This window comes from Dama dama, chromosome 3 (genome assembly GCF_033118175.1).
Source record: "Dama dama isolate Ldn47 chromosome 3, ASM3311817v1, whole genome shotgun sequence".
NCBI lineage: Eukaryota > Metazoa > Chordata > Mammalia > Artiodactyla > Cervidae > Dama > Dama dama.
The window spans coordinates 72282228-72308411 of NC_083683.1; the positions used below are offsets into that span (position 1 = coordinate 72282228).

At 38.1% G+C, this 26184-nt stretch overlaps 1 protein-coding gene across 1 annotated transcript; it reads right to left on the bottom strand.

The window, feature by feature from the left end:
• Positions 1–19137: 19137 nt before the first annotated feature.
• Positions 19138–20076, bottom strand: LOC133042784 (olfactory receptor 6C2-like). The gene has a single exon (XM_061123717.1). The coding sequence runs from the start codon at positions 20074–20076 to the stop codon at positions 19138–19140; it is 939 nt and encodes a 312-aa protein (XP_060979700.1).
• Between the last annotated feature and the right edge of the window lie 6108 nt (positions 20077–26184).

The window sequence follows — 26184 nt, forward strand, 5'->3', positions numbered from 1 at the left end:
AGAGAGAGGGAGGGAGAGAGAGGGGGGGAGGGAGGGAGGGGGGGAGGGAGGGAGAGAGAGAGAGAGGGACAGAGAGAGAGAGAGAGAGGGAGGGAGGGAGAGAGAGGGGGTGAGGGAGGGAGAGAGAGAGAGAGAGGGAGAGGGGGGGGAGGGAGGGAGAGAGAGAGAGAGGGGACAGAGAGAGAGAGAGAGAGGGAGGGAGGGAGAGAGAGGGGGGGAGGGAGGGAGAGAGAGAGAGAGAGAGGGAGGAGGGGGGAGGGAGGGAGAGAGAGAGAGAGAGGGAGGGAGGGGGGGAGGGAGGGAGAGGAGAGAGAGAGGAGAGAGAGGGGGGAGGAGGAGGGAGGGAGAGAGAGAGAGGGGGAGGGAGAGAGAGAGAGGGGGAGGGAGAGAGAGAGAGACAGAGAGAGAGGGTGGGGGGGGAGGGAAAGAGACCCTCCAAGCCAGAGCCACAAGTGCACTCCTCCCAGTGCCACTGGGGATTGGCGATGTGGCTGGCTGCATGGCGCATGCTTAGTCTGAGGTGCCAGGATAGCGAGCCCGCAGCCCGTGTGCGACTTGGTCGGCAGGGGGAGCCAAGAGCGCGAGGGACTGCTTCGGCGGTGGTGACAGCGTGGGTCCCTGCCCCCCGACCTGGCCACGGCCTGGATCCGTCCTGTCCTTAACGCTCTATTTTAGTTATTAGTATACAGTGTTAGTTCCTTAGTGTTAACAATTCCTTTGTGATCATTAGGAATTTACATTTTGGGAGAGCTGGTTGAAGGTTATTTGGGTACAGTTCACTGTTTTTTCTACACTTGTATGAGTACAAAATTATATTATAATTAAAAGTTTACCAAATTTTAGAAATAAAAAAGAAAGAAAACCAAAACGGTATAAACAGCAGCTGCTGAGCACTTTACGTATGGCAGTATGCTCGGGCAAATGTTCACATGAATTATTTACATGGTGTACATGTCTTCTCCTCCAGTCCCTTCTGCGTCTTCAGCTGTATTTTTGTGGGGATATCCATTTTATCATATTTGTGAGTATATAGGATATCATTTGAAATTAAAGTTGGCAGTTACATTTAGGGTTTAATGTTTATCAGCAATACCTGAATTGCGTGGATTCTGTGTATACATAAAAGCCAACATTATGGCTTCAGCTAATGGTGCAGGCAGTTTTTGACCCACTGATAGTACACTCATGTGATGAAGATGTCCATGTTTAGAAAGGAGTGTTACCTGTGGAACAGCTCTTCAGAGTGCTTCCACCAGAGTGGGGCATTCACTTTCCACAAACCGAAAGGATATCTCTGCCTTTGAGAGGAGTCTGTTTCCTGATACGACCCTGTTCATTACCAGCTTCCCACTCCTGTTTTCCCCTTCACTAGTCTGATACTCATACTTGTAGGTTTATCAAGTTTCAGCTTCGTGTCAGTTCCTATGAAACACTTTCTTGAAACTTCATCTTTTAAGTTCTTGGCTTCTATTTTTTGTCCCTCTTGCCCAGTATGCTTATCTCTTTCTTACCAGTAAATATGTGAATGTAATGTTTGAGACTGGGTAATGTCTTGTTTATTGAGATACCACAGCAGATATCCTGATTCAGAGTTTATCAAGAGCTCAATAAATATGTTTATTGTAAAATTCATGAATTATATACGTATTCTTCGGACTCAGAAGAAGTCAGTTTTCTCATGTAGTGAAATTTTCATTCCCATTTACGGTACATTCTTTAATGAAAAGTATGTAATCGTGCATGGGGGTCAATTAGATTCTTTTGTGTTTTAACATTTTTGAGGTATAAATGATATAAAAATGCCTACTCTTAATGTATATATGCCATATATAATCTCTCTTGTCCATTTTCCTTCACTTTAAAAATGAGAGCTTTTAAATATTAAAATCATTCTTTGCTTCCTGGCAGTAGAAAAAAATGCTACCTGTCATTTTTAGTCCTAGACTAAAAAAAAAGTCATTACAATTCTTTTGCTTTGACCAAATGTATTACATACTTGGTCTTCTCTCTTGTTACTTACGTAGCAGCTAAGTCAAATACTTCTTATCCTTCAGTTATTGTCAGGATACTTTCTCACTTTCTTCCATTGCTGAATCAAAAGGCATTTGCCCTTAGAGGCTTCGCTTAAATGGATATTTGGAGTTTCACTTGGTTCCTATAAAATATTCCATTTCTAATCTTTATGAAAGGCAGATATCAGCTGCCACTTGGTACCTAGTCCCACTCTTTGGCTTAAAGTGCATATAGAAAAACAGAATAAGGGAATTAGGGAATGTTTTGCCTAAAACTTAGCCTCCCACCTCAATACCAAGTTGAAGGTCACACAGGGACAGCACAGAGTTTCCAGTGGTGGGACAGGAGTGAGTTGTCCCGGCAGCCCAGGCACCTCCCCTCAGTCTTGTCAGAATGACTCCAGGCATCTGACTTTCCCAAGCACCTCAGGAAGCCTGTGTGTCCTGAGGAAAAAGACTAATTTTTTTTTTGTCCAAAAATGCCACTTTTTTCTTCAGTCATTCATATTTCTATTCAGCCATTCATTCATGTCATATTAACAAGGCTCATGAAATTAACTGATATAGATAAAGATGTTAAAATTGAGTTTTCATTAAAATGTGAAAGACTTCTACAGGAAGGGGTCATTGAGTTATAAAGCATAAGCAAATAAGTCACTCAATAGAGATATAGGTCACCTATTTTATACACAATTTTTATTTCAAATGAGGATGAAGTTATGGCAGAGAACACATGGGAGTGTCCCTCTAATGTCCACTGCATTTAGATGACCTTCATCATATTGATACATGAAGGCAGCTAATCAATGACTGTCCTGTACTTGCCACTCATACTGTGAAGCCACACTTCATAAGTGGTTGTTGAAACCTTTCATATAATTTTAAAGTGAAAAATCATATCAGTTATGTTGGTATACATACATTGCTCAAAAGAAAGCATCATTCTAGAGTTCAGAAAATGGACAGAAAAATAAAAAAATACTTCTCTGATAGTTGTAACCTCAGATGTTTGCTGAACCCCAAAGTTGCAAAGAGTGAAAAAAGTCCTCCAGGAAGGTCTTATAATGGAGAGAGGAAGGTGGACTCTGACTGTTCTTAGGAGCACATACTCAAACTCATAGCAGTCTCTGCAGTTGGAGGGTTTCACTAAGTCATCCTCCACCCACACAAGATGAAGATTTTCTCAAGAGAAAGCCTGTCTCCCCCTGAGCCCAGGGAGTCTTTACTTTACAGAGCTAACAGTTGTTTAAATGGTTAGGAAAGAATCTTTCTGTTGTTGGGAAAATAGATATTCTATTGTTTCTGGCAGAAGGACTTATTTCTAAACTGAGAGAATTTCCCTTAAAAAATATTGAGCAAATTTTCAACTATGTGAAACAAACAAACATGTCCTTGGTGGATTTATCTTATCATTATCAATGAATCTCTGGTGTAGTAGACTTTGGGGATAGAGCAGGAAATACAGATCTGGGGAAAATGTCCTCAGAGAGGCAGGTATAAGTAACATTAGCACCAGAAGCAGTGCAGGAATGCAATAATAATATCAGATTGCAAGACAAAAGGCAACCATGTGTTATTTTATTTCAACAGTATGATAGACATTTGTTATATGATACAGACAATTTTTCCAATTTAGTAATCCTATAAAGCTGTAATTAATATTTAGTGTCAGTATAAATATTCAGATAATAATAGAGAAAAATATTTTATCAAAAGAAAAAGCAAAGTGATAACCTACATTGATAGTTTTCAGAAATACCTCCCAGATATTTAAATTTCTTTTGCTTTTGTATCATATAGGGCTTTTTGAAAATTGAAGTAGAGTTGATTTATAATGCTGTGTTTATTTCTGCTTTATAGCAAAGTCTTTCAGTTATACATACACATATATTATTTTTTATATTCTTTCCACTGTGGTTTTTCACAGGAGATTGAATATAGTTTCTTCTGTAATACAGTGGGGTAGTGTTATTTATACATTCTTTTTATACTTGTTTGCTCCTGCTAACCCCAAATATCCACTCCATGCCTCTCAGTGCCCCTCATAGCAACCACAAGTCTGTTCTCTATGTCTGTGAGTTTGTTTCTGATTTATAGATAAGTATATTTGTGTCACGTTTTAGATTTCCCATATAAGTGATATTGTATGTATTGACTTTCCTTTTCTGCTTTAGTTACTCTGGTAATCTCTAGTTGCATCCTTGTTGCTGCAAATGAAATTATTCTTTTTTTATGGCTAATATTCCATTCTATATATATACCATATCTTCTTCATCCATTCATTTGTTGGTGGACATTTAGATTGTATTCAGGTTTTGCAGGAGGCAGGTAATGTGGTTTGGTATTCCCATCTTTTTCAGAATTTCCAGTTTGCTGTGATCCACACAGTCAAAGGCTTTGGCATAGTCAATAAAGCAGAAGTAGATGTTTCTCTGGAATTCTCTTGCTTTTTCTATGATCCAGTGGATGTTGGTAATTTGATCTCTGGCTCCTCTGCCTTTTCTAAATCCAGCTTGAAAATCTAAAGTTCTCGCATCATGTACTGTTAAAGCCTAGCTTGGAGAATTTTGAGTATTACTTTGCTAGTGTGTGAGATGAGTACAATTGTTCAGTAGTTTGAACATTCTTTGGTATTGCCCTTCTTTGGGATTGGAATGAAAATTGACCTTTTCCAGTGCTGTGGCCACGGCTGAGTTTTCCAAATTTGCTGGCATATTGAGTGCAGCACTTTCACAGCATCATCTTTCAGGAGTTGAAAGAACTCAACTGGAATTCCATCACCTCTACTAGCTTTGTTTTTAGTCATGCTCCTAAGGCCCACTTGACTTTACACTCCAGGATGTCTGGCTGTGGGTGAGTGATGACATCATTGTGATTATCTGGGTCATGATGATCTTTATTGTATAGTTTTTCTGTGTATTTATACCTCTTCTTAATATCTTCTGTTTCTGTTAGGCCCATACAATTTTTATCCTTTATTGTGCCCATCTTTGCATGAATTGTTCCCTTGGTTTCTCTAATTTTCTTTAAGAGTTCCCATTCTATTGTTTTCCTCTATTTCTTCACATTAATCACTTAAGAAGGCTTTCTTATCCCTCCTTGCTTTTCTTTGGAACTCTGTATTCAGACGGGTGTAACTTTCCTTTTCTCTTTTGCCTTTAGCTTCTCTTTTTTCTCAGCTACTTGTAAGGCCTCCTCAGACAATCATTTTGCCCTTTTGCATTTCTTTTTCTTTGCTGAACAGAGGGAAAACCTTACAATAGTCCTGATGATATAAATGTAGGAAAGAACTACACACATGAGGGTGATGATGAAGGTCAACACAGCACATAGAGCAGCCACATGTCCTATCAGCCATGTGTCTGACTTTTCCTTAGTTGATACGCTATAGATGAATCTGGGAATACAAGCAGTTGTGAATGAAATGTCTAAGAAGGAGAAATTTTGTAGGAAAAGATACACAGGTATTTAAGGTGGGAATCCATCAGAGTGAGGGTGATGATGCTTACTTTCCAATACACTCAACATGTAGGACAGAAATAGAAAAATGAAAAGCAAAATTTTCAGTCTAATGTCCTCTATCAACCCCACCAAGATGAAGATGGTTAGTGTGGTTTGGCGTTTGATCCTTAATTGTGGTCTCCTGTCCAGTCTGCTTGGAACAATAAGGAAGACTCTGCATGAGGAATTCCAGAGTCCGGGCTGGTTTTTAACTTCATGAGAAGTAAATCTGAGAGTGATGCCTATACAACTGTTTAGCAGAGAAGTAAACGCACAGCACATGGCAATGTTTTATCCCCTCTTTGTGTCTCAAAAACTGACTATTCATTTTTTAACCCTGTTATTTCATGCTTCTCCTTCTAATGAACATAGAATTTAACTGTAATTGATGTCAGTTCAACATATCTTCTTATAAATAATGAAATAAAAACAACAACTCTCTTTGAATAAGTTGCTTTGGGGTCAAGAAGTCTGCCTTCCCCAATTTCCTGTCTCCAGACATTCTTCTAACAGAGAGGTAATCCCATCAAAACAATAACAAAAACAAACAAAACAAAAACCCCCTTACAATGGTCTTAAGAAATTCCTAACATTAAATTTTACATGTGTGCTAGCTATTATACTCCAATAAATTCTTATTACATAGTCTATCATGTTTCAGATAGTCCACTCCAGCTTCTTGGAGGTGTATTAAAGACATTTTTCATGGATATATTTTCTAAAAGATTCATTTAAATGTGTTGCAATCTAAACATTTTGAGGTTTGCCTCATTGAAAATTTATTTCAAATGTATGCATGTAATCTTTGTAATATTTACCATTGTCTGTATTTTCCTGCTACTATTAGAATATGTTGCATATGTTTATGCTTCCTAGGTTATCCTTGTTCTATTAAAATTTCTCTCCAACTTACAAGTCAAATTTTGAAATTGTGTCATTGAATGGATTTCTTTGTTTTCAATTCCTTAGACAGTGAAAACCCTAATGCCTTCTAACAAGATCCTACAGTTTAATAATCTCTAGATGTTGAGGGCTTTTTTTTCTCTTTTTTCATCGAAGGGTACTCAGTAAGAGCAGTTTTTTTTTGGTATTAAAACTCTAATCAGAATACTATTTCTTTCTAAACACATTTGATAATGTCACATTTCCATTCCCTGTAAGTATTTTGTAGTAATATGTTTGTTTTGTTTCAAAAAATTTTTCAGAAAAGTAAGAAAATGTTGGGCTTCCCATGTGGCACAAGTAGAAAGGAACTTGCCTGCCAATGCATGAGGCATAAGAGGTGCAGGTTCAATATTTGAATCAGGAAGACCACTTGGAGGAGGGCATGACAACCTCCTCCAGTATTCTTGCCTGGAGAATCCCATGGGTAGAGGAGCCTGGTAAGCTACAGTCCATAGAGTCACAAAGAGTCAGACACAACTGAAGTAACTTAGCACACAGATGGATACAAGGAAATGTTAGTTTATTTGTAGACCTGAAGAACCATATTCCAATTTTTAAAATGTTTTTCGTCAAACTTGTTTCAGCTTGAAATACACAATCACATTTTTGGAAATGGCATTGAGCAATACCTGCTTTAACCAAACTTGGCCATTTCTTGATGATAGTTCCCCATTTTCACTTACCTTTCATCTATAACACATAGTTGTCTCCTTTGTCATTTTAACAATTTATACATCAACTCACCTGACTTTTAAAAAATTTTTTTTTCATTTATTTTTATTAGTTGGAAGCTAATTACTTTACAATATTGTAGTGGTTTTTGCCATACATTGACATGAATCAGCCATGGATTTACATGTATTCCCCATCCCGATCCCCCTCCCACCTCCCTCTCTACCCAGTCCCTCTGGGTCTTCCCAGTGTACCAGGCCCGAGCGCTTGTCTCATGCATCCAACTTGGGCTGGTGATCTGTTTCACCCTTGATAATATACATGTTTCGATGCTGTTCTCTCGAAACATCCCACCCTCGCCTTCTCCCACAGAGTCCAAAAGTCTGTTCTGTACATCTGTGTCTCGTTTTCTGTTTTGCATATAGGGTTATCATTACCATCTTTCTAAATTCCATACATATGTGTTAATATACTGTATTGGTCTTTATCTTTCTGGCTTACTTCACTCTGTTTAATGGGCTCCAGTTTCATCCATCTCATTAGAACTGACTCAAATGAATTCTTTTCAATGGCTGAGTAATATTCCATGGTGTATATGTACCACAGCTTCCTTATCCATTCATCTGCTGATGGGCATCTCGGTTGCTTCCATGTCCTGGCTATTATAAACAGTGCTGTGATGAACATTGGGGTGCATGTGTTTCTTTCAGATCTGGTTTCCTCGGTGTGCATGCCCAGAAGTGGGATTGCTGGGTTATATGGCATTTCTATTTCCAGTTTTTAAAGGAATCTCCACAATGTTCTCCATAGTGGCTGTACTAGTTTACATTCCCACCAACAGTGTAAGAGGATTCCCTTTTCTCCACACCCTCTCCAGCATTTATTGCTTGTAGACTTTTGGATAGCAGCCATTCTGACTGGCATGAAATGGTACCTCATTGTGGTTTTGATTTGCATTTCTCTAATAATGAGTGATGTTGAGCATCTTTTCATGTGTTTGTTAGCCATCTGTATGTCTTCTTTGGAGAAATGTCTGTTTAGTTCTTTGGCCCATTTTTTGATTGGGTCATTTATTTTTCTGGAATTGAGCTGCAGGAGTTGCTTGTATATTTTTGAGATTAATCCTTTGTCTGTTGCTTCATTTGCTATTATTTTCTCCCAATCTGAGGGCTTTCTTTTCACCTTGCTTATAGTTTCCTTTGCTGTGCAAATGATTTTAAGTTTCATTAGGTCCCATTTGTGTATTTTTGCTTTTATTTCCAATATTCTGGGAGGTGGGTCATAGAGGATCCTGCTGTGATTTATGTCGGAGAGTGTTTTGCCTATGTTCTCCTCTAGGAGTTTTATAGTTTCTGGTCTTACATTTAGATCTTTAATCCATTTTGAGTTTATTTTTGTGTATGGTGTTAGAAAGTGTTCTAGTTTCATTCTTTTACAAGTGGTTGACCAGTTTTCCCAGCACCACTTGTAAAGAGATTGTCTTTTTTCCATTGTATATCCTTGCCTCCTTTGTCGAAGATAAGGTGTCCATAGGTTCGTGGATTTATCTCTGGGCTTTCTATTCTGTTCCATTGATTTATATTTCTATCTTTGAACTCACCTGATTTTGAAACCAATTAAACTACTCCAGACAAGGTTATCTCTAGTCTGTCACTTGTTTCACTCTTTGACCACAATTCGGTCTTCATTTAACTCAAACTCTGCTACATGTGAGGTAATAAATTGGTAACGTATGAAAGTCATGACAGTTTGATTCCACGACCTCACATTTCCCTCAATTTCTTCCTCCTTCTCTGTCTGTTCTCTTTTATTTCCCTTTAGGCTGCCTCTTCTAGCCATTCTGCTTATTGACTGACTTGTGATCTCTTTTCTAGGCAATCCTTTCTTTCACTTTCTCTTCTCTCTAGGAGAGTCTCATTAATAAGGTGACTTCACTGAGGCTGATAATTCCAAAATTTATATCAACATGGAAAATGGCTTCAACTATTTCTTGGACATCTAGATCAGACTTAGAGTGTTTGAATTTAGACTTTTCCTTAGGCAATTTCCTTAACTTCTATATCTTGTGCTTTTTCAAGTGCAATTAAGGTTTTATATATATATATATATATATATATATATATATATATATATATATCTTAGGGCTGTACTGATAAATGTAGATAATAATACAATATCTACAGCTGCATGTGGAACATGTGAATGCTTATTACTATTTCCTGTATTAAACTTTATTTCATTTCTGTATTACTTCTTTTGGAGTGTTTCCATGTCAAGATTTTAAAGATGGCATGCATTGTTGTGTTTCTTTCTCTGTCAGTCTTAAGTCACATAAGAACTTTCGTAATTCTTCCTTTTTCTTTGCTCCTATTTTCAGTTTATCACCAGGTCTTACAATTTCTGTTATCTTAATTTGATCCTCTTACTTTCTCACCACACTAATTCTACCCTGGATATCTTTATCTTATAGCTGAAATGTTGTGAAATTATATTAACATATACTTAACATGTGTGATTACTTCTCCCATTCAGTATTTTAAAACCAACACAGCCAGAACCATTTTTCCAAAGTCCACCTATGATTAATCTCCCCTACATGCTTTGGAAAAAAATGTTTTGAAATGTTGTTAATTGAGAGTTATCCCATACTAGGTATCTCCTTAAAACATTCATCTAATCTCAGTTGCATAGAAGTGAATGTATTTAGGCTTTAAGTAAGATTTGTGAAGAGGCGGGGGTAAGGAACATACTCATGAATTTTGAATTTCAAATACAAAAGCACTTAGATTTATGGAGGCTTTTCGGGTAATAAATATTTGAGTATACAAATAAATATTTTTGCCTTACATATCAAATACAAAATACCTTAAACATGATTTAGCAGGCCTTTAGAGTGACTTTTAAGATTTTAAAAGTTTTTATATGAGCTTAATGGAAAAATTAAACTGATCTTTTGAGACTGCCTTTAATATTAAGCAGGTATGAGTGACTCTCTATTGCTTTCCTGTGGACTGATGTGTAGTGAGAAGTATACTTCCTGTCGTTTTTACACAGTCTGTGGGGTAAGGTGCAGTGTTCTTATTTCTCTTTACATTTTTAGCCTCAGTTTCCCCTGTGATATCTATTTCATGGAGCTTTTGTGTATATTGACTGAGATAATCCATGCAGAGTGCCCAGCAGATGGTGAGTTAAAGCCACTACCCCTCCTTCTTTCTCTCCTTCATTTTCTTTCTCCCCTTCATTTTCTTTCTGCTCTTCCTCCTTTTCTTTTAGCTCTGTAACTTATGCTAACTAATACAGTAATGAATGACTGAACGCAAGCTATTGATTTCCTTTCCTGTGTTCTGTGTAAAGCTGGTGGATTTTGGTGCCTCTGACAACCTGTTCAGTGTTCTCTGGAGAAAGACTAAGGGCAGAGTCCAGACCTGAACTTTGGGGCATGAAGCAATAGGTATTCCACATTTCCTTCTCAGCTTTAATTGTGTGATTATTTGGGTAGCAGTTTCCTTTTATAAATGAAGAGTTTATGTCATTTGTTTTCCCTCCATTCCAGGAGTAAAGGATGTCCCTTGGAAAAATTACTTCGTTTATTATGTGTCAGGAAGTGTTTGATGGGAGGATGCCTACGTGCTGTCTCTCATGAGTCCTTTGTCTCTCTTCAAGCAGAGCAGCACGCTGCTCCCAGGGATTGAGGTCATTGTGTGAGGCAGGCTTGGGTCTCCTTTAGTAAGCATTCTCTTTTTGACAAAATTGCTTAGTCTTGCTCCCCCTTCATGAGATATGGATTGTCTCCTGACCTTGTGACTAGGATTACCCCTTGTTCCCTTGGTAATGGTTACTGTATGTTTGGTTTTCTGATCCCTATCTTTCCCAAAAGAAGTTTCTTGTACTGCAGCCTATATATACTCATAGAAAAATCATTAAAGCACCTTTGCTTCATCAGAGCTTAGGTCCCCGGGTCTTTTTTGTCTCTCTCTCTTTCTCTCTCTCTCTCTTTTTCTGGCTGACTCTCTGGAGCGTGGAGACCCATTGTGCTCACTTTTCTGCCCGGGCTTCTAAGACCCCCTCGAGAGGGTGCCTGGTGCCTTTGTGAGCGATGCAAGTCCTGTGTCAAGGACTTTATTGGTCCTCTGTGTAAACCAAGGGATATCAGCCTCTTTCTCTCTTTCACTTTCTTAGCTTCGACTCCGTACCACCAGGTTCTGGTCCATTAAACGACCCCAACAGTTATATGACTCATTTAACTTATTTTTTTGCAACATATCCCTTAAGAAATCTAGAAATGTGTTCTGAGGTCTGGTGAATCAAAACATGTTATTTCTATCAATAACAGTAGCAAATAACAGCATCAGAGTACAATAGATAGTTAGGAAATTACCTGTGATTAATAGGCATCTCTATAGGACATGGGGACTAATCTATGATCAAAGGGAAACATTTCTAGCTGATAATCAGGTACCCTTTTAGATACGTCATAAAATTCTTGCCCGGAGAATCCCCATGGACAAAGGAGCCTGGCAGGCTACCATCCATGGGGCTGCAAAGAGTTGGACACGACTGAGCAAGTAAGCACATGAAGGAACTGACCCTCTGTGCTAAGGTGAGAAAACCCTGATGCCCTCAGTGCTTCATTGTGGCATCCTGACTCAGACCATAGCTCAGGATGCCCAAATGCCCCCACTTTTCTAGTCACCAATTCTTATCTTCTGTGATCCCGGATGTTAAGTGAATGTTCTGCTAAACCACTTTCATTCAGATGTATTTTCTATTTAGTATATTTGAAGAACTATTAGCATTTACCACTATCAATAATTTGATCACTAATGACAACATTGCTGGTATTAATAATTTGGCACTCTAAGTGTAGTAGAGTTATATGTTGGTATAAATCCATACTGATTCATAAAAGTGATATTGTATGATAGGTCTTTTCTGTTTGTCCCTACTGTTCTTATGAGTAGCCATGAATTCATTTGAAACATACTAAGAATCTATGATATGGCTGGTTATGCTGTAGATACTAAGAATAAAAAGAGTGAAGAGATAACTAACCCATCTCTAATGGATGTATATATTTTGAATGAGTCTAATCCTTTCAAATTTCATTTTTATGAAACCAAGTATCATTAGAAATAATTATTTTCTTTTTGGTCATGGTTTAGTAGCTAAGTTGTGTCCGACTCTTATGACCCCATGGACTATAGCCTGCCAGGCTCCTCTGTCTATGGGATTCTCCAGGCAAAAATACTGGAGTGGGTAGTCATTCCTTTCTCTTTTTCTTTTCTTCTTTTTGGATCTATCCAAATTAATGTATTGCCATCCTTGAGTTTTAAATAGATACGTCTGACAGTTTTCACATACCAAGGAACTTGAATGGTGAATTAAGAAAGAAACTGAAGTTACCAAAGAGGAACATATTAATACTTATTCTAATGGAAGATAATTATGGCTTCAGTTGACTGTGTAATTCTTATTGTCCCCAAGATGAAATCAAAAGTATAAATATTGCAAATACATGCACAAATGCCCCTTTCATGAGGACACACACGTTCACAGACAGTATTGTGTAGTGGAGAGTGCTCTCTGAGTTGCCAGTTGTCCCTCATTAAGATTCTATTCCACTTAGACCTAGAAAACAATGTCTTTTATCTTAAAGCTGAAATTAAAAATAATTTATTTTAAATGTCTGAGAATATAAAGTTATTCTGAGAAGATTTGATAGTGATAATTTCTGATTTCTCTCAACAGGAACAGATTTTTACACAGTGAATGAAATGAATGCTTTATTATCTCAGACTCTTATGGACTTACAGGAGCCTTATGTTTGGATAAATAGAGTCCTTATTGACTAAAGCTCAAACATGACTATTGAATATAATATGCAGTAAATTTTGAAAAATACCTGACAGAGGCAGCAATGGGAAGTGGGTCTTTGGAAACTATAGAATGCAATGATTTTATTAGACACATTCCAAGTGCAAAACTACAATTTTCTGAAGCAAAGAGACTCTTCAACCCACAGATAACAAAGTGCTAAGAAAACACAACACAGTTGCTTTATGTCTATGTTTTCAATGGGAAAATATTTACATTTGTATATTTATATATGCATATGAAAGAAATGCAAAAAAGCAAAATGGCTGTCTGACGAGGCCTTACAAACAGCTGTGAAAAGAAGAGAAGGGAAAAGCAAAGGAGAAAAGGACAGACGTACCCATTTGAATGCATAGTTCAAAAGAATAGCAAGGAGAGATAAGAAAGCCTTCCCCAGTAATCAGTGCAAAGAAATAGAGGAAAACACTAGAATGGGAAAGACTAGAGATCTCTTCAGGAAAATCAAAGAAACCAAGGGAACGTTTCATGCAAAGATGGGTTTGATAAAGGACAGAAACGGTATGGACCTAACAGAAGCAGAAGATATTAAGAAAAGGTGGCAAGAATACACAGAAGAACTATACAAAAAAGATCTTCACAACCCAGATAACCACGATGTTGTGATCACTCACCTAGAGCCAGATGTCCTGGAGTGTGAAGTCAAGTGGGCCTTAGGGAGCATCATTAAGAACAAAGTTAGTGGAGGTAATGGAATTCCAGTTGAGCTCTTTCAAATCCTGGAAGATGATGCTGTGAAAGTGCTGCACTCAATACACCAGCGAATTTGGAAAACAGTGGTGGCCACAGGATTGGAAAAGGTCAGTTTTCATTCCAATCCCAAAGAAAGGCAATGCCAAAGAATGCTCAAACTACCACACAATTACATTTATCTCACACGCTGGTAAAGTAATGCTCAAAATTCTCCAAACCAGGCTTCAGCAATACGTGAACTGTGAACTTCTAAATGTTCAAGCTGGTTGTAGAAAAGGCAGAGGAACCAGAGATCAAATTGCCAACATCTGTTGGATCATCAAAAAAGCAAGTGAGTTCCAGAAAAGCATCTACTTCTGTTTTATTGACTACACCAAAGCCTTTGACTGTGCAGATCACAACAAACTGTGGAAAGTTCTGAAGGAGATGGGAATACCAGACCACCTGACCTGCCTCTTGAGAAATCTGTATGCAAGTCAGGAAGCAACAGTTAGAACTAGACATGGAACAACAGACTGGTGTCAAATAGGAAAAGAAGTATGTCAAGGCTGTATATTGTCACCCTGCTTATTTAACTTATATGCAGAGTACATCATGAGAAATGCTGGGCTGGATGAAGCACATACTGGAATCAAGATTGCCAGGAGAAGTGTCAATAACCTTAGATATGCAGATGACACCACGATTATGCCAGAAAGTGAAGAAGAACTAAAGAGCCTCTTGATGAAAGTGAGAGAGGAGAGTGAAAAAGTTGGCTTAAAGCTCAACATTCAGAAAACTAAGATCATAGCATCTGGTCCCATCATTTCATGGGAAATAGATGGGGAAACAGTGGAAAGAGTGACAGAGGTTATTTTGTTGGCTCCAAAATTATTACAGATGGTGACCGCAACCATGAAATGAAAAGATGCTTAGCTCCTTGGAATATAACTCATGACCAACCTAGACAGCACATCACTTTGTCAACACAGGTCCTTCTAGTCAATGTTATGGTTTTTCCAGTAGTCATGTATGAACGTGAGAGGTGGACTGTAAAGAAATCTGAGTGCTGAAGTATTGATGCTTTTGAACTGGGGTGTTGGAGAAGACTCTTGAGAGTCCCTTGGACTGCAAGGAGATCCGACCAGTCCATCCTAAAGGAAATTAGTCCTGAATATCCATTGGAAAGACTGATATTGAAGCTGAAACTCCACTACTTTGGCCACCTGATGCAGAGAGCTGACTCATTTGAAAAGACCCTGATTTTAGGGAAGATTGAAGGCAGGGGGAGAAGGTGATCACAGAGGATGAGATGGTTGGATGACATCACTGACTCAATGGACACGAGCTTGAGTAAACTCCAGGAGTTGGGGATGGACAGGGAGGCCTGGTGTGCTGCAGTCCATGGGGTTGTAAAGAGTCGGACATGAATGAGCGACTGAACTGAACTGAACTGAATGACAGTTGTATACATGTGGTCCTTTTCTAATTCAATAACTAAATATTTATGTGGTAAAACTATGTATTTTCATTATCACTTCTGCATTATAGCTTTTAATGAATAACTCATTATTTAATAAAGCTTGTCATATTTTAAAAAAGTGTTAGTTGCTCAGTCATTTCCAACACTTTGTGACTGCATGGATTGTAGTCTACCAGGCTCCTCAGCCCATGGAATTCTCGAGGCAAAAATACTGGAGTGGGTAGCCATCCCTGTTTCCAGGGGATCTTTCCTACTCAGGGATGGATCCTGGGTCTCCTACATTGCAGGTAGATTCTTTGCCGTCTGAACCATCAGGGAAGCCCTCTCATATTTAACTATTAGACAATTTCATGTTAAATGTTTTATATAAACCTCCTGTATTTCCTTAGTTTATATTATCAGAAGAGGAATTTCTGAGGCAAGTTCCACTTATATGTTATAATTTTAAAGTGTATTGACAAATTTGCCCCAATGTGTAATATCACTTATATAACACTAAAGTGTCTGGATCTATCTTTAGCACTGTTGGGATTATGGGATCTCTAGGAATTCCACTCTTATCTTTTGCTTGAGTTCTGAGTCAACTAGCAAGTAAATGGATATGAAAGTACCAGTTTTATTATAAAGATATTGAAAACATGGCATTGAATATCCCAGTAAGAAAATCTTGATTAGTTTCATCTCCAGGTAGGCAGTGCTACAAAACCAAAACTACCCACTATCTTGGACAGATCCTTCTGCTGAATGACTTCAAGGAGTCTGAAATCTGTCTGCTGAAAAGATAGTTCAAAAGAGGAAACGGAATAGGATGGGGCTTCCCTGGTGGCTCAGAGAGTACAAAGTGCCTGCAATACTGGAGACCCGGGTTCAGTCCCTGGATTGGGAAGATCCCCTGGAAAAGAAAACGGCAACCCAGTCCAGTATCCTTGCCTGGAAAATCCCATGGACGGTGGAGCCCGGCAGGCTATAGTCCATGGGTTCACAAAGAGTTGGACATGACTGAGCAATTGAACAACAATAGATGGAACAGTCAGGATTCACAGTAAGCAAGTTTAAAGAGAAATCGAGAAAGCCATTGGGACTGGAGAATAAATTGTATAGATACAAATAGTATCAGAATTCAGGTTTTGTGCTGACTCATCCTTCCTATTGGATTCATTGACTCCTTTTTCTTTTATGTCTTTGAGAGGAGTGCAGTGTTTCTAATTGAGTTAAGAAAAGCTTGCTTTACTTGCTTGTTTCTCAGTGTGTTAAATAAAGGGATTTAACGTTGCTGAAATGGAACTAATAAGGAGAAAAATTACTTTGTTAATAACTACCTCATTCTTGGGTGAAGATTTCACACAAATGAAGATGCAGCTAGCATAAGTGATGGAGACAACAATCATGTGGGAAGAACAAGTGGAGAAGGCCTTCTTCCTTTGTTGGGCAGAGGGAAATCTTAGAATAGTGTTGATGCTATAAATATAGGAAAGAACTACACACATGAATTGATGATGAAGGTCAGCACAGTGCACAAAATAACCCTCTGTTCTATCAGCCACATGTCTAAGCAAGAGATCTTCTGGATATGATAAACATCACAGTAAAAGCGATCAATTTCTTTCAGATCACAGAATTAATGGAGTTATTATAGATGTCTCCTCTGTAAAAGGTTATTCTTCAGTGTTTCTAAGGGATTTATTCAGCTTTTTTTTTAAACAAAGCAACACTAATAACTACCATTGGTTTTCCATAGATTCATATACACAATAAACACAGAATAGTAGACTTGAGACAAAATAAATAGGAAATTCATGACATTTAGGGGAAGAATAGTGTCTGTGGAAAAAAGGTACCAAAAATGGCTACCTCTTTTCTTGCTGTCCACACCCTCTGCAATGTGTGCCCCTAGTTCCTTCCAAGCACAGGTGATTCTGTTTTCCTTCCTTGAATGTTGACTGGCCCTATGACTTCCGTGGCTAATAGAGTGTGTGTGGTAGAAGGGACATTGTGCCTAGGAATCCAGAGGCCTTGCTTGCTTCCATTCTCTCCCCTAAGGCCTCGTCATCTTACCATGTGAATCACTGTTAGCTAAGCGATCAAACATCCTCTGGAAGAGGGTTCATTTATCTTAGTAAGGAGTCATTCAGTTTCTAAGTATGATAATGAGGCCCTATTTGACAAGACTCAATCATCTGTGAGGACAGTCCTATAAACCTAGCCAACTAAGATCAGCTGATATCTGCTCAAACTGGCAAAAACCACAGTTGATCCAGAAACTTAAGTTTTAAACCACTGATTTAGGGATGATTTGTCATTGCATAATAACTAACTGCAGGATGTGACAGGTATATATATGAGGGCCTCCACACAGAGGGCTAGGGAGGGACACAGGAAAGGGAATCTTTGTATAAGGTGATGCCTTGAACATGGCCTAGAAATGAAAGTCAAAAGCATTCCAGTATGGACCATTGAGGTTTATGGTGAGAAATGTGAGACATGGAAAGGAATAAATAACCATATGTAGAACATTTTTATTTGAGAAATATTAGTGAAGGATATATCTTCTGTTTTTTTAATGGTAAAGATAATCTTTGTGGAGACAATTGTGTCTTCATATTGCATTCTTTGTTTATAACCCAGGGCTTCCTTGTATTTTGCTGGTTTAATTTTCTCGATGTATAGAATTTTAATTTGCTGAGATTTGATGACTCCTTTTGGCTTAATTTGGCTATCTTTAGGATGTGAATTTTATTATGTATTTCAGCACTAGTTTTATTTCATCATCATAAATATGGTTTTAGTGTCTCAGCAGATTTTATCAGACCACTGCCACCTGAGTGATGAATTAATGTAGAGACCGTGCTCTTTAATTTAGAGGGAATCTAATGAATCTAAGAGACATTACTTTGCCGACAAAAGTCCGTCTGGTCAAGGTCTTTTCAGTGGTCATGCATGGATGTGAGAGTTGGACTGTGAAGAAAGTTGAGTGCTGAAGAATTGATGCTTTTGAACTGTGGTGTTGGAGAAGACTCTTGAGAGTCCCTTGGACTGCAAGGAGATAGGTGATCAGTCCTGGGTGTTCATTGGAAAGACCAATGCTGAAGTTGAAACTCCAGTACTTTGGCCACCTCATGTGAAGAGTTGACTCATTGGAAAAGACCCTGATGCTGGGAGGGATTGGGAGTTAGGAGGAGAAAGGGACGACAGAGGATGAGATGGATGGATGGCATCATCAACTCGATGGGCATGATTTTGAGTAAACTCCGGGAGTTGGTGATGGACAGGGAGGCCTGGCGTGCTGCGATTCATGGGGTCGCTAAGAGTCGGACACGACTTAGCGACTGAACTGAACTGAACTGAATGAATCTAAATCCTAACACTTTGGGCTTTGAAGTTTCTTTTACAAGATAGATGTGGATCGCCACATGTCTAAGCTCATATATTTCTTCTCCAACATTAAAATCCTTTCATTTTTGCTCAAACTAACCTACAATTTTTCTTGAATAACTAACTCTTGCTTGAGAAGAGCAATATATGTATATATAAAATCATATATGTACCTATATATTTTGGATATTTGTACTTAGAAGACAATTGATACTATTACTCCATTAGTTTCCTGTGAGTTCAAGGATTCAGTTTCTTCCACATAGGATATAATAGTTCTTATATTGATCAGAGGCAGGTTAGAATTCAGGAAAGACCTTTCTCATGGAAATATAATATCATGTTATTTTGATTTGAGATATTATCTTAGATAAAGTTTATTTTCAACAGGAGTGGACTTAACTTGTTTACATCAAATATTTAAAATGTGATTTCAAATCCAGGATTTAATAATAACAGTGATATAAGCATGCTAATACAAATAGAAAATAGACCAGAATACAACAGCTTAGATGAAGATTGTGACTTCAAGTCTCAATGATCTTTTTAAATTTATATTATGATGTTATGCTTCATTTTAACATTCCTTTACTTCCTTGAAATCAATGAAATTCTTTTGATTAAGTCTGTAAAAGCTTGTTTCACTTGTTTGTTCCTCAAGCTATAAATAAATGGGTTTAACATGGGAGCAACTGAAGTAGTAAGTACTAACACTCCTTTATTAATTGCCACTTCATCCTTTGCTGAAGGTTTGACATAGATGAAGATACAACTTCCATAGGTGATAGAAACCACAGTCAGGTGAGAAGAACAGGTAGAAAAGGCCTTCATTTTTTGCTGAGCCGAAGGCAATTTTATGACGGTCTTGATGATGTATGTATAGGACAGAGCTACACACAGAAATGTCCCAATGACAGTCAACACAGCAACAGTAAAAACCATCTGTTCTAAGAACCATGTGTCTGAACAAGAGATTTTTAGCACAGGAAAAGCATCACAGAGAAAATGATCAATGATATTAGAGTCACAGAATTCCAGCTGTAAGCCCAGGGAAGCTGGTGGAAATATGACCAGACAACCTGCTATCCAACAGCAAATAACAAGTCTTCCACAGACTCTACTGTTCATGATGATTGCATAATGTAAAGGTTTGCAGATGGCCACATAGCGGTCATAGGACATGATGGCTAGGAGAAAAAACTCTGTTGCTGCAAAAATAAAGATAAAAAATATTTGACTAAAACAAGCATTATAAGAAATAGTCCTATCCCCAGTTGATAAGCTGTATAAGAATCTGGGAATGCTGACCGTGGTGAATAAGGTTTCTAAAAAGGAGAAGTTTTTGAGGAAAAAGTACATGGCAGTTTTAAGGCGAGAGTCTACTAAAGTGAGTATAACGATGGTCAAGTTCCCAGTGACACTCAGTGTGTAGGAAGCAAATAGAAATATAAAAATCAGAACCTGCATTGGAGGATCATCTGTTAGTCCCAGGAGAATGAATGTAGGTAATGATGTATGGTTTCTCATCACTGACTTGTACTTCTTCTCAAGCTCCTCACAAAGTCAAGTGACACTGAACTGAGAAAACCTGTATGAAATTATGAGCAAATGGCTACCGGGTAAAAAAAAAATCCAATCTATGCAATGAATAGTCATTTTCTTCTTTGACTTGACAACGATGGATCAAAACTCTGGAATTGTCAGCTCTTTTGGTGTTCATTATAGGTATCCTCAAATTCAGGTTTTTCTGAAATAAGTTTGTACTAGAGTCTGTATGTTTAACTCTTTGCATGTTCTCATCTCTATTTTTTCAATTACTCTAAATTTTGTCCCTAATATTCTGAAATGTATTTAGCTATAGAATTAGAAAGGATCATCTGGGCCATAAGATTTTGTGGATTTGATAGTATTCTTTTTCTCCTGAGTAGTAATTCTTCACTAGTCACAGGTTTGAAGGAGCTCACAAGTTGCTTGAAGTGTAGGTTTCTGTTAAATGCAAATTAATGGCATTTGTATAAAATGTCAAACTGGAGGCCATGTGTGCAGTATCTGAATGCTTTTACTGCAGTGACCAAAGAGTTATTTCATTTTATGTATTTTACTTTTGGTATCAGAATTGTCATCTAAATAACATAGCTTTCCAATGTTGCTATTACCTTGAAATTTCTACATCAATACCTGACCTTCCCTCCATTTGCACTCTGATAGAACACAGTGTTGGATAAATACAACATAAACGAGTTACCTGATGCAATACTGGGCAAAGAAATTATGACAAGGAAAAGAAAATCCTGAAAGAATTTAACCTCAGTTGCTTGTACTTCCCAGATCGTGAAGGAGAAGGGGAGACAGGATGAGACACAGGCTGGAGACCAAGAACACATGACAATTCCTTTTCAAGTAGTGATTTGAATTGGATCCTGAAACAGAAAAGTGGCATCAGTGGAAAACTGTGAAACTCCAAATGAATTCTATATTTAAATTAATTTATTTTAACCTTATTTGATTCTTTTTTTCAGTGAATCCTTCAGCCCTCTGAGACCCTCCAAGCCAGAGCTGCTAGCACTCTCCTCTCTGTGTTTCTGGGAACTCACAGAGAGGTCCTCCAGTGCGGTGTGTAAGCTCAGTTCCTGGGTGCCTGGAAAGCGAGTCAGGAGCAACTATTTGTCCCTGCTTCTGACTGTGGGGGGGGGGGGCACCCAGAGAGCATACGGGACTCAACACTAGAGGTGGAGACACTCTCACTGCCTGCCCAGTCTGGCCATAACTCAGACCTGTCCTTGTATCAGTATTGCAGCACTGTTTACAATAGTCAAGACATGGAAGCAGCCTGGATGTTCATCAGTAGATGAATTGATAAAGAAGATGTGCTGCATATATACATCACAACGTTGTGTGTGTTAGTTACTCAGTTGTGTCCGACTTTTTTGCAATCCCATGGACTGTAGCCCACCAGATTGCTCTGTCCGTTGAATTCTCCAGGCAAGAATACTGGAGTGGGTTGCCATTTCCTTCTCCAGGGAATCTTCCCACCCCAGGGATTGAACCTGGGTCTCTTGCTTTACAGGCAGATTCTTTACCATCTGAACTATCAGGGAGGTCCACAGTCACATTTAATTCAGTCATCAGGGACGCCCACCATTATGTGTAATTCAGATAACTGGTGCGAAGCTGCTATAGAACACAGGGAGTCCAGCCTGGTGCTCTGTGATGGGTGGGATGGGAGAGGGGAGGGATGCTCAAAAGATGGGGATATATACATATTTATGACTGATTCATGCTATTTTATGACAGAAACCAACACACTATTGTAAAGCCATAATCCTCCAATTAAAAAATAAAAGATTAAAAAAAATCTTTTTTTTTAAAAAATAAAGATTCCACATGAAAAAAATCTCTATTATTTGCACACAGTGTCAGTTCGCTAGTTTTATTAATTCCTGTATGATTATACAGGTTGCTACCATTAAGAAGAGCTAAGTTAAGAACATCTGGGAACTGGCTGCACTATTTTGTCAACTCTTCTGTTAAGAACAGAATTATTTTATAATTAAAAATTTACCAAATAGATATAAAAAAAAGAAACAAAACTGAAAAAGTGAATAGTAATTGCCAAGCACTTTCTATCTACCTGGCAGGGTGATGGGGCAAGTCTTTACATGGACTGTTTGTATGGCATATATGTCCTTTTCTCCAATTTTGTGCTTCTTCATCCATGTTTTTGGGGGTGATGTCCATTTTATATTATCTATAAGTAAGGAAAATATCCTTTGAAATTAACATTTACAGTTAGAACTAATGGTTTAATACTAATTAGCAATACCTGAATAGTGAGGATCCTGTCTATACCTAAAATCCAAAATTATAATATCAACTTCAGGCTTCCCTGGTGTCTCAACTGGAAAAGAATCCACCTGCAATGCAGGAGACCTGGGTTCGATCCCTGAGTTGGGAAGACCGCCTGGTGGAGGGCATGGCAACCCACTCCAGTGTTCTTGCCTGGAGAATCCCCATGGACAGAGGAGCCTGGACGGCTGCTGTCCTGGGGTCACAGAGTCGGACATGACTGAGCGACTAAGCGCAGCAATAGGACCCGAAATGCCTGGGATCTTTGACCCCACAGTACACTCGTGTGATGAGGATGTTCATGTTTACAAAGGAACGCTACCTGTGAAACAGCTCTGCAGAGTGCTTCCACCAAAGGGAGCATTCACCTTCCACAAATCAAAACAGCATTCTGGACAAGTTTGCAAGGAGTCTGTTTCCTGATACAACTCTGTTCATTCCCAGCTTCCCACCCCTGTTCTTCCCTTTGTTAGACTGATACCGATACCTATAGGTTTTTCAAGTCTTGGCTTAGTGTCACTTCTAGCAAAAAACTTTCCTGGAACTTCATTGTGCAAGTTATTGGCTTCTATTTTTTGCCCCTCTAGTCCCCTACACTTATCTCTTTGTTACCACTAAATATGTGAGTATAATTTTACTAGCATTGAGCTATTCCTTGTTCTTTGAGATTCCACGACAGTTAGCACTATTCAATGGTTATCAAGAGCTCAATAAATATGTTTAATGTAAAATTAATAAATTTTATATGTGCTTTTCTGACTCAGAACGAGCAGTCTGTTTTCTCTTCTAGTGACATTTCCACTTTCTTTTGGGCTTCCCTTGTGGCTCAGCTGGTAAAGAATCTGCCCGCAGTGCGGAAGACCTGGGTTCCATCCCTGGGTTGGGAAGATCCCCTGGAGAAGGGAAAGGCTACTCACTCTAGTATTCTGGCCTGGAGAGTTCCATAGACTGTATAGTCCATGGGGTCACAAAAAGTCTGACATGACTGAGTGATTTTCACTTTCACTTTTCATTTTCTTTTATGCGCAGTTTTTTAATAAGTATGCAGTCCCAGTTGGTTGTCTTCAATTTGTTGTCTTCAAAAGTCACTTAGATTCTTTCATGTTTTATCTTTCTTGGGGTATAAATGACATAAGAATGCACATACTTAATATATATGCTATATATAACCTCTGTTGTCCATTTACCTTCATTTTAAAAAATGAGGTCTTTAAAATATAAAAACGATTCCTTGCTTCTTGGAAGTGCAAAAAAGTCTACCTGTCATATTTAGTCCTAGACTAAAAAGAAAGTCATTTGAAGTTTTTTTGTTTTGTTTAAAATTATTATATATTTGGTCTTCTCTTTCATTACACACCCAGCAGCTGACTCAAATATTTCCTATCCTGTCACTGACTGAATACCTTGTTGTTTTCCTCCACTGCTGAATCACAAGGTATTTGCCTTCGAGCTTCATGTAAATGATTACTTGGAGTTTCACTTGGTTGTTTAAAAAAAAAAAAAAAATTCCCTTCCTAATCATAGGAAAGGCAGATATCAGGTCCCACTTGGTGCCTAGTCCCACTTTAGCCTAAAGTGTTTATAGAAAAACAGAATAAGGGAAGCACAGGGAATGTTTTGCCTAAAAGTTAGCCTCCCTACCTCAACACCAGGTTAAAGTTCATAAAGGGATAGCATAGTATTTCCAGTGGTGGGCCAGGAGTGAACTGTCTCTGCAGCCCACATCCCTGCCCTCAGTCCTGTGAGAAGGGCGCTGGGTACCTGACTCTCCCGAGAACCTCAGGCAGCCTGTGTGTCCTGAGGAGACTAAACCTTCCTTCCAAAAACGCCACCGTATTCTTCAGTCATTTGTATTCCACTTCTTAATAACACTCATGAAATTGACATTGATATTGATACATATGTTGAAAAATGAGTTTTCATTAAAATGGGAGAGACTTTTAGAAGATGGGGTCACAGTCTTATAAAACATAAGCAAATAAGTTACTCAATGGAGCTACATTCAATTATTCTATACATAGGTTTTTTTTTTTTTTTAATGAAGGTCATATTAAGGCAGAAAACACTTAGGAGCATCCCTCTAAAATTCCACTGCATTTAGAAGAACTTCATCATATTGATACATGAAAACAGCTACTCAATGACTGAGAAGTCATATTCCATAAGTGGTTGTTGAAACTGTTTGTAAAATATTAAACTGACAGATTATGTAAGTTATTTTGGTATAGATAGTTTCCTCAGAGGAAAGCACCATTTTACAGTTCAGAAAAGGCACAGAAGGTTATAAAAATACTTCTCTCATGGTCATAACCTCAGATATTCGCTGAACCCCAAAGTGATAAAGAGTGAAAAAAGTTGTTCAGGAAGACAACTGTTATGGTGGAGAGATGTGGGTGGTCTCTGACCATTCTTAGGAGCACAGACATACTCACAGAGGGCTCTGTAGTTGAAGAGTTTTCACTAAGTTGTCCTCCACCCTCACAAAGGGAAGTTTTTCTCAACAGAAAGTCTGCCTCGCCCTGAGCCCAGGAAATCTCTACTCTGGAACTACAGAGCTAATAGTAGTTTAAATGGCTAAGTAGGAATCTCTTTCTGTTGTTGGGAAAGTGTGATTTTCTGATATATCTGGCAGAAAGGCATATTTCTAAACTGACGCAATTTTTCTTTTAAAAAAAAAACTGACCTAATTTTCAATTAAGTTAGCAAACAAAGATGTCCTTGGTGGTTCTGTCTTAAATGTTACTAATAAATCTCTTATGTAATGGACTTTGGGGATAGGACAGGAAACCCAGACTTGGAGGAAATGTCTTCAGAGAGGCACTTGTAAATAACATTAGCATCAGAAGCAGGCCAGGCATGCAAAAATTAGTATTAGATTACAAGATAAGAGGCAACTATCTTTTATTTTATTTAAACACTATGTTAGCCATTTGTAACCTGATAAAGACAAATTTTCCAATTTGTTAACCCTGTAAAGTTTGTAATTAATTTTTAGTGTCAGTAAAACTATTCAATTTGATAATAATAGAAAAACATCTTTTATCAAAACAACAAAGTGATAACTTACTATTGATAGTGTTCAGAAATATCTCCCAGATCTTCATAATTCTTTTGTTTTTATATCTCACGGGGCTTTTTTAGAAAGTGAGCCATAGTTGATGTACAGTGTTGGGTTAATTTCTGCTCTACAGCAAAGTAGTTCAATTGCACACACACAAGTTATTTTTTATACTACTTTCCATTATGGTTTATCACAGGAGACTGAATATAGTTCCCTGTTCTATACAGTGGGACCTTGTTATTTACCCATTCTATTTATACTAGATTGCTCCAGCTAACCCCAAATCTGCACACTCTCACTCCTTCCCACCCCCCAGCAACCACAAGGCTGTTTTCTATGTCTGTGAGTCTTTTTCTGCTTAAGTTTCATTTGCTTCATATTTTAGGTTCCACATATAACCGATATCATATGTATTTGTTTCTCCTGATCTATTTACTGTGATAGTCACTAGTTGCACGTGTACTGCTGCAGGTGACATTATCTCATTCTCCCATTGTATATGTACCACATCTTCATCTATTCATTTGCTGATGGACATTAGATTGTTTCTCATGAGCCTTTTTATTTCTGTATTTATTTGTGACCTTATTCTATTTTGCTAAAATTTTAATATATATCTTTGCATTGATACTCACTATATTGCATGATTAAATATTTTTAGTTTGTTGTATATGCACATCTTAAGAAGCTTTCTGTATGTCTTAACTTTAATATGTCTGTGTAATTTT

Bases quoted from the DNA above. Each gene is read 5' to 3' on its own strand.
- LOC133042784 (XM_061123717.1), bottom strand. From the start codon at position 20,076: ATGAGAAACCATACATCATTACCTACATTCATTCTCCTGGGACTAACA.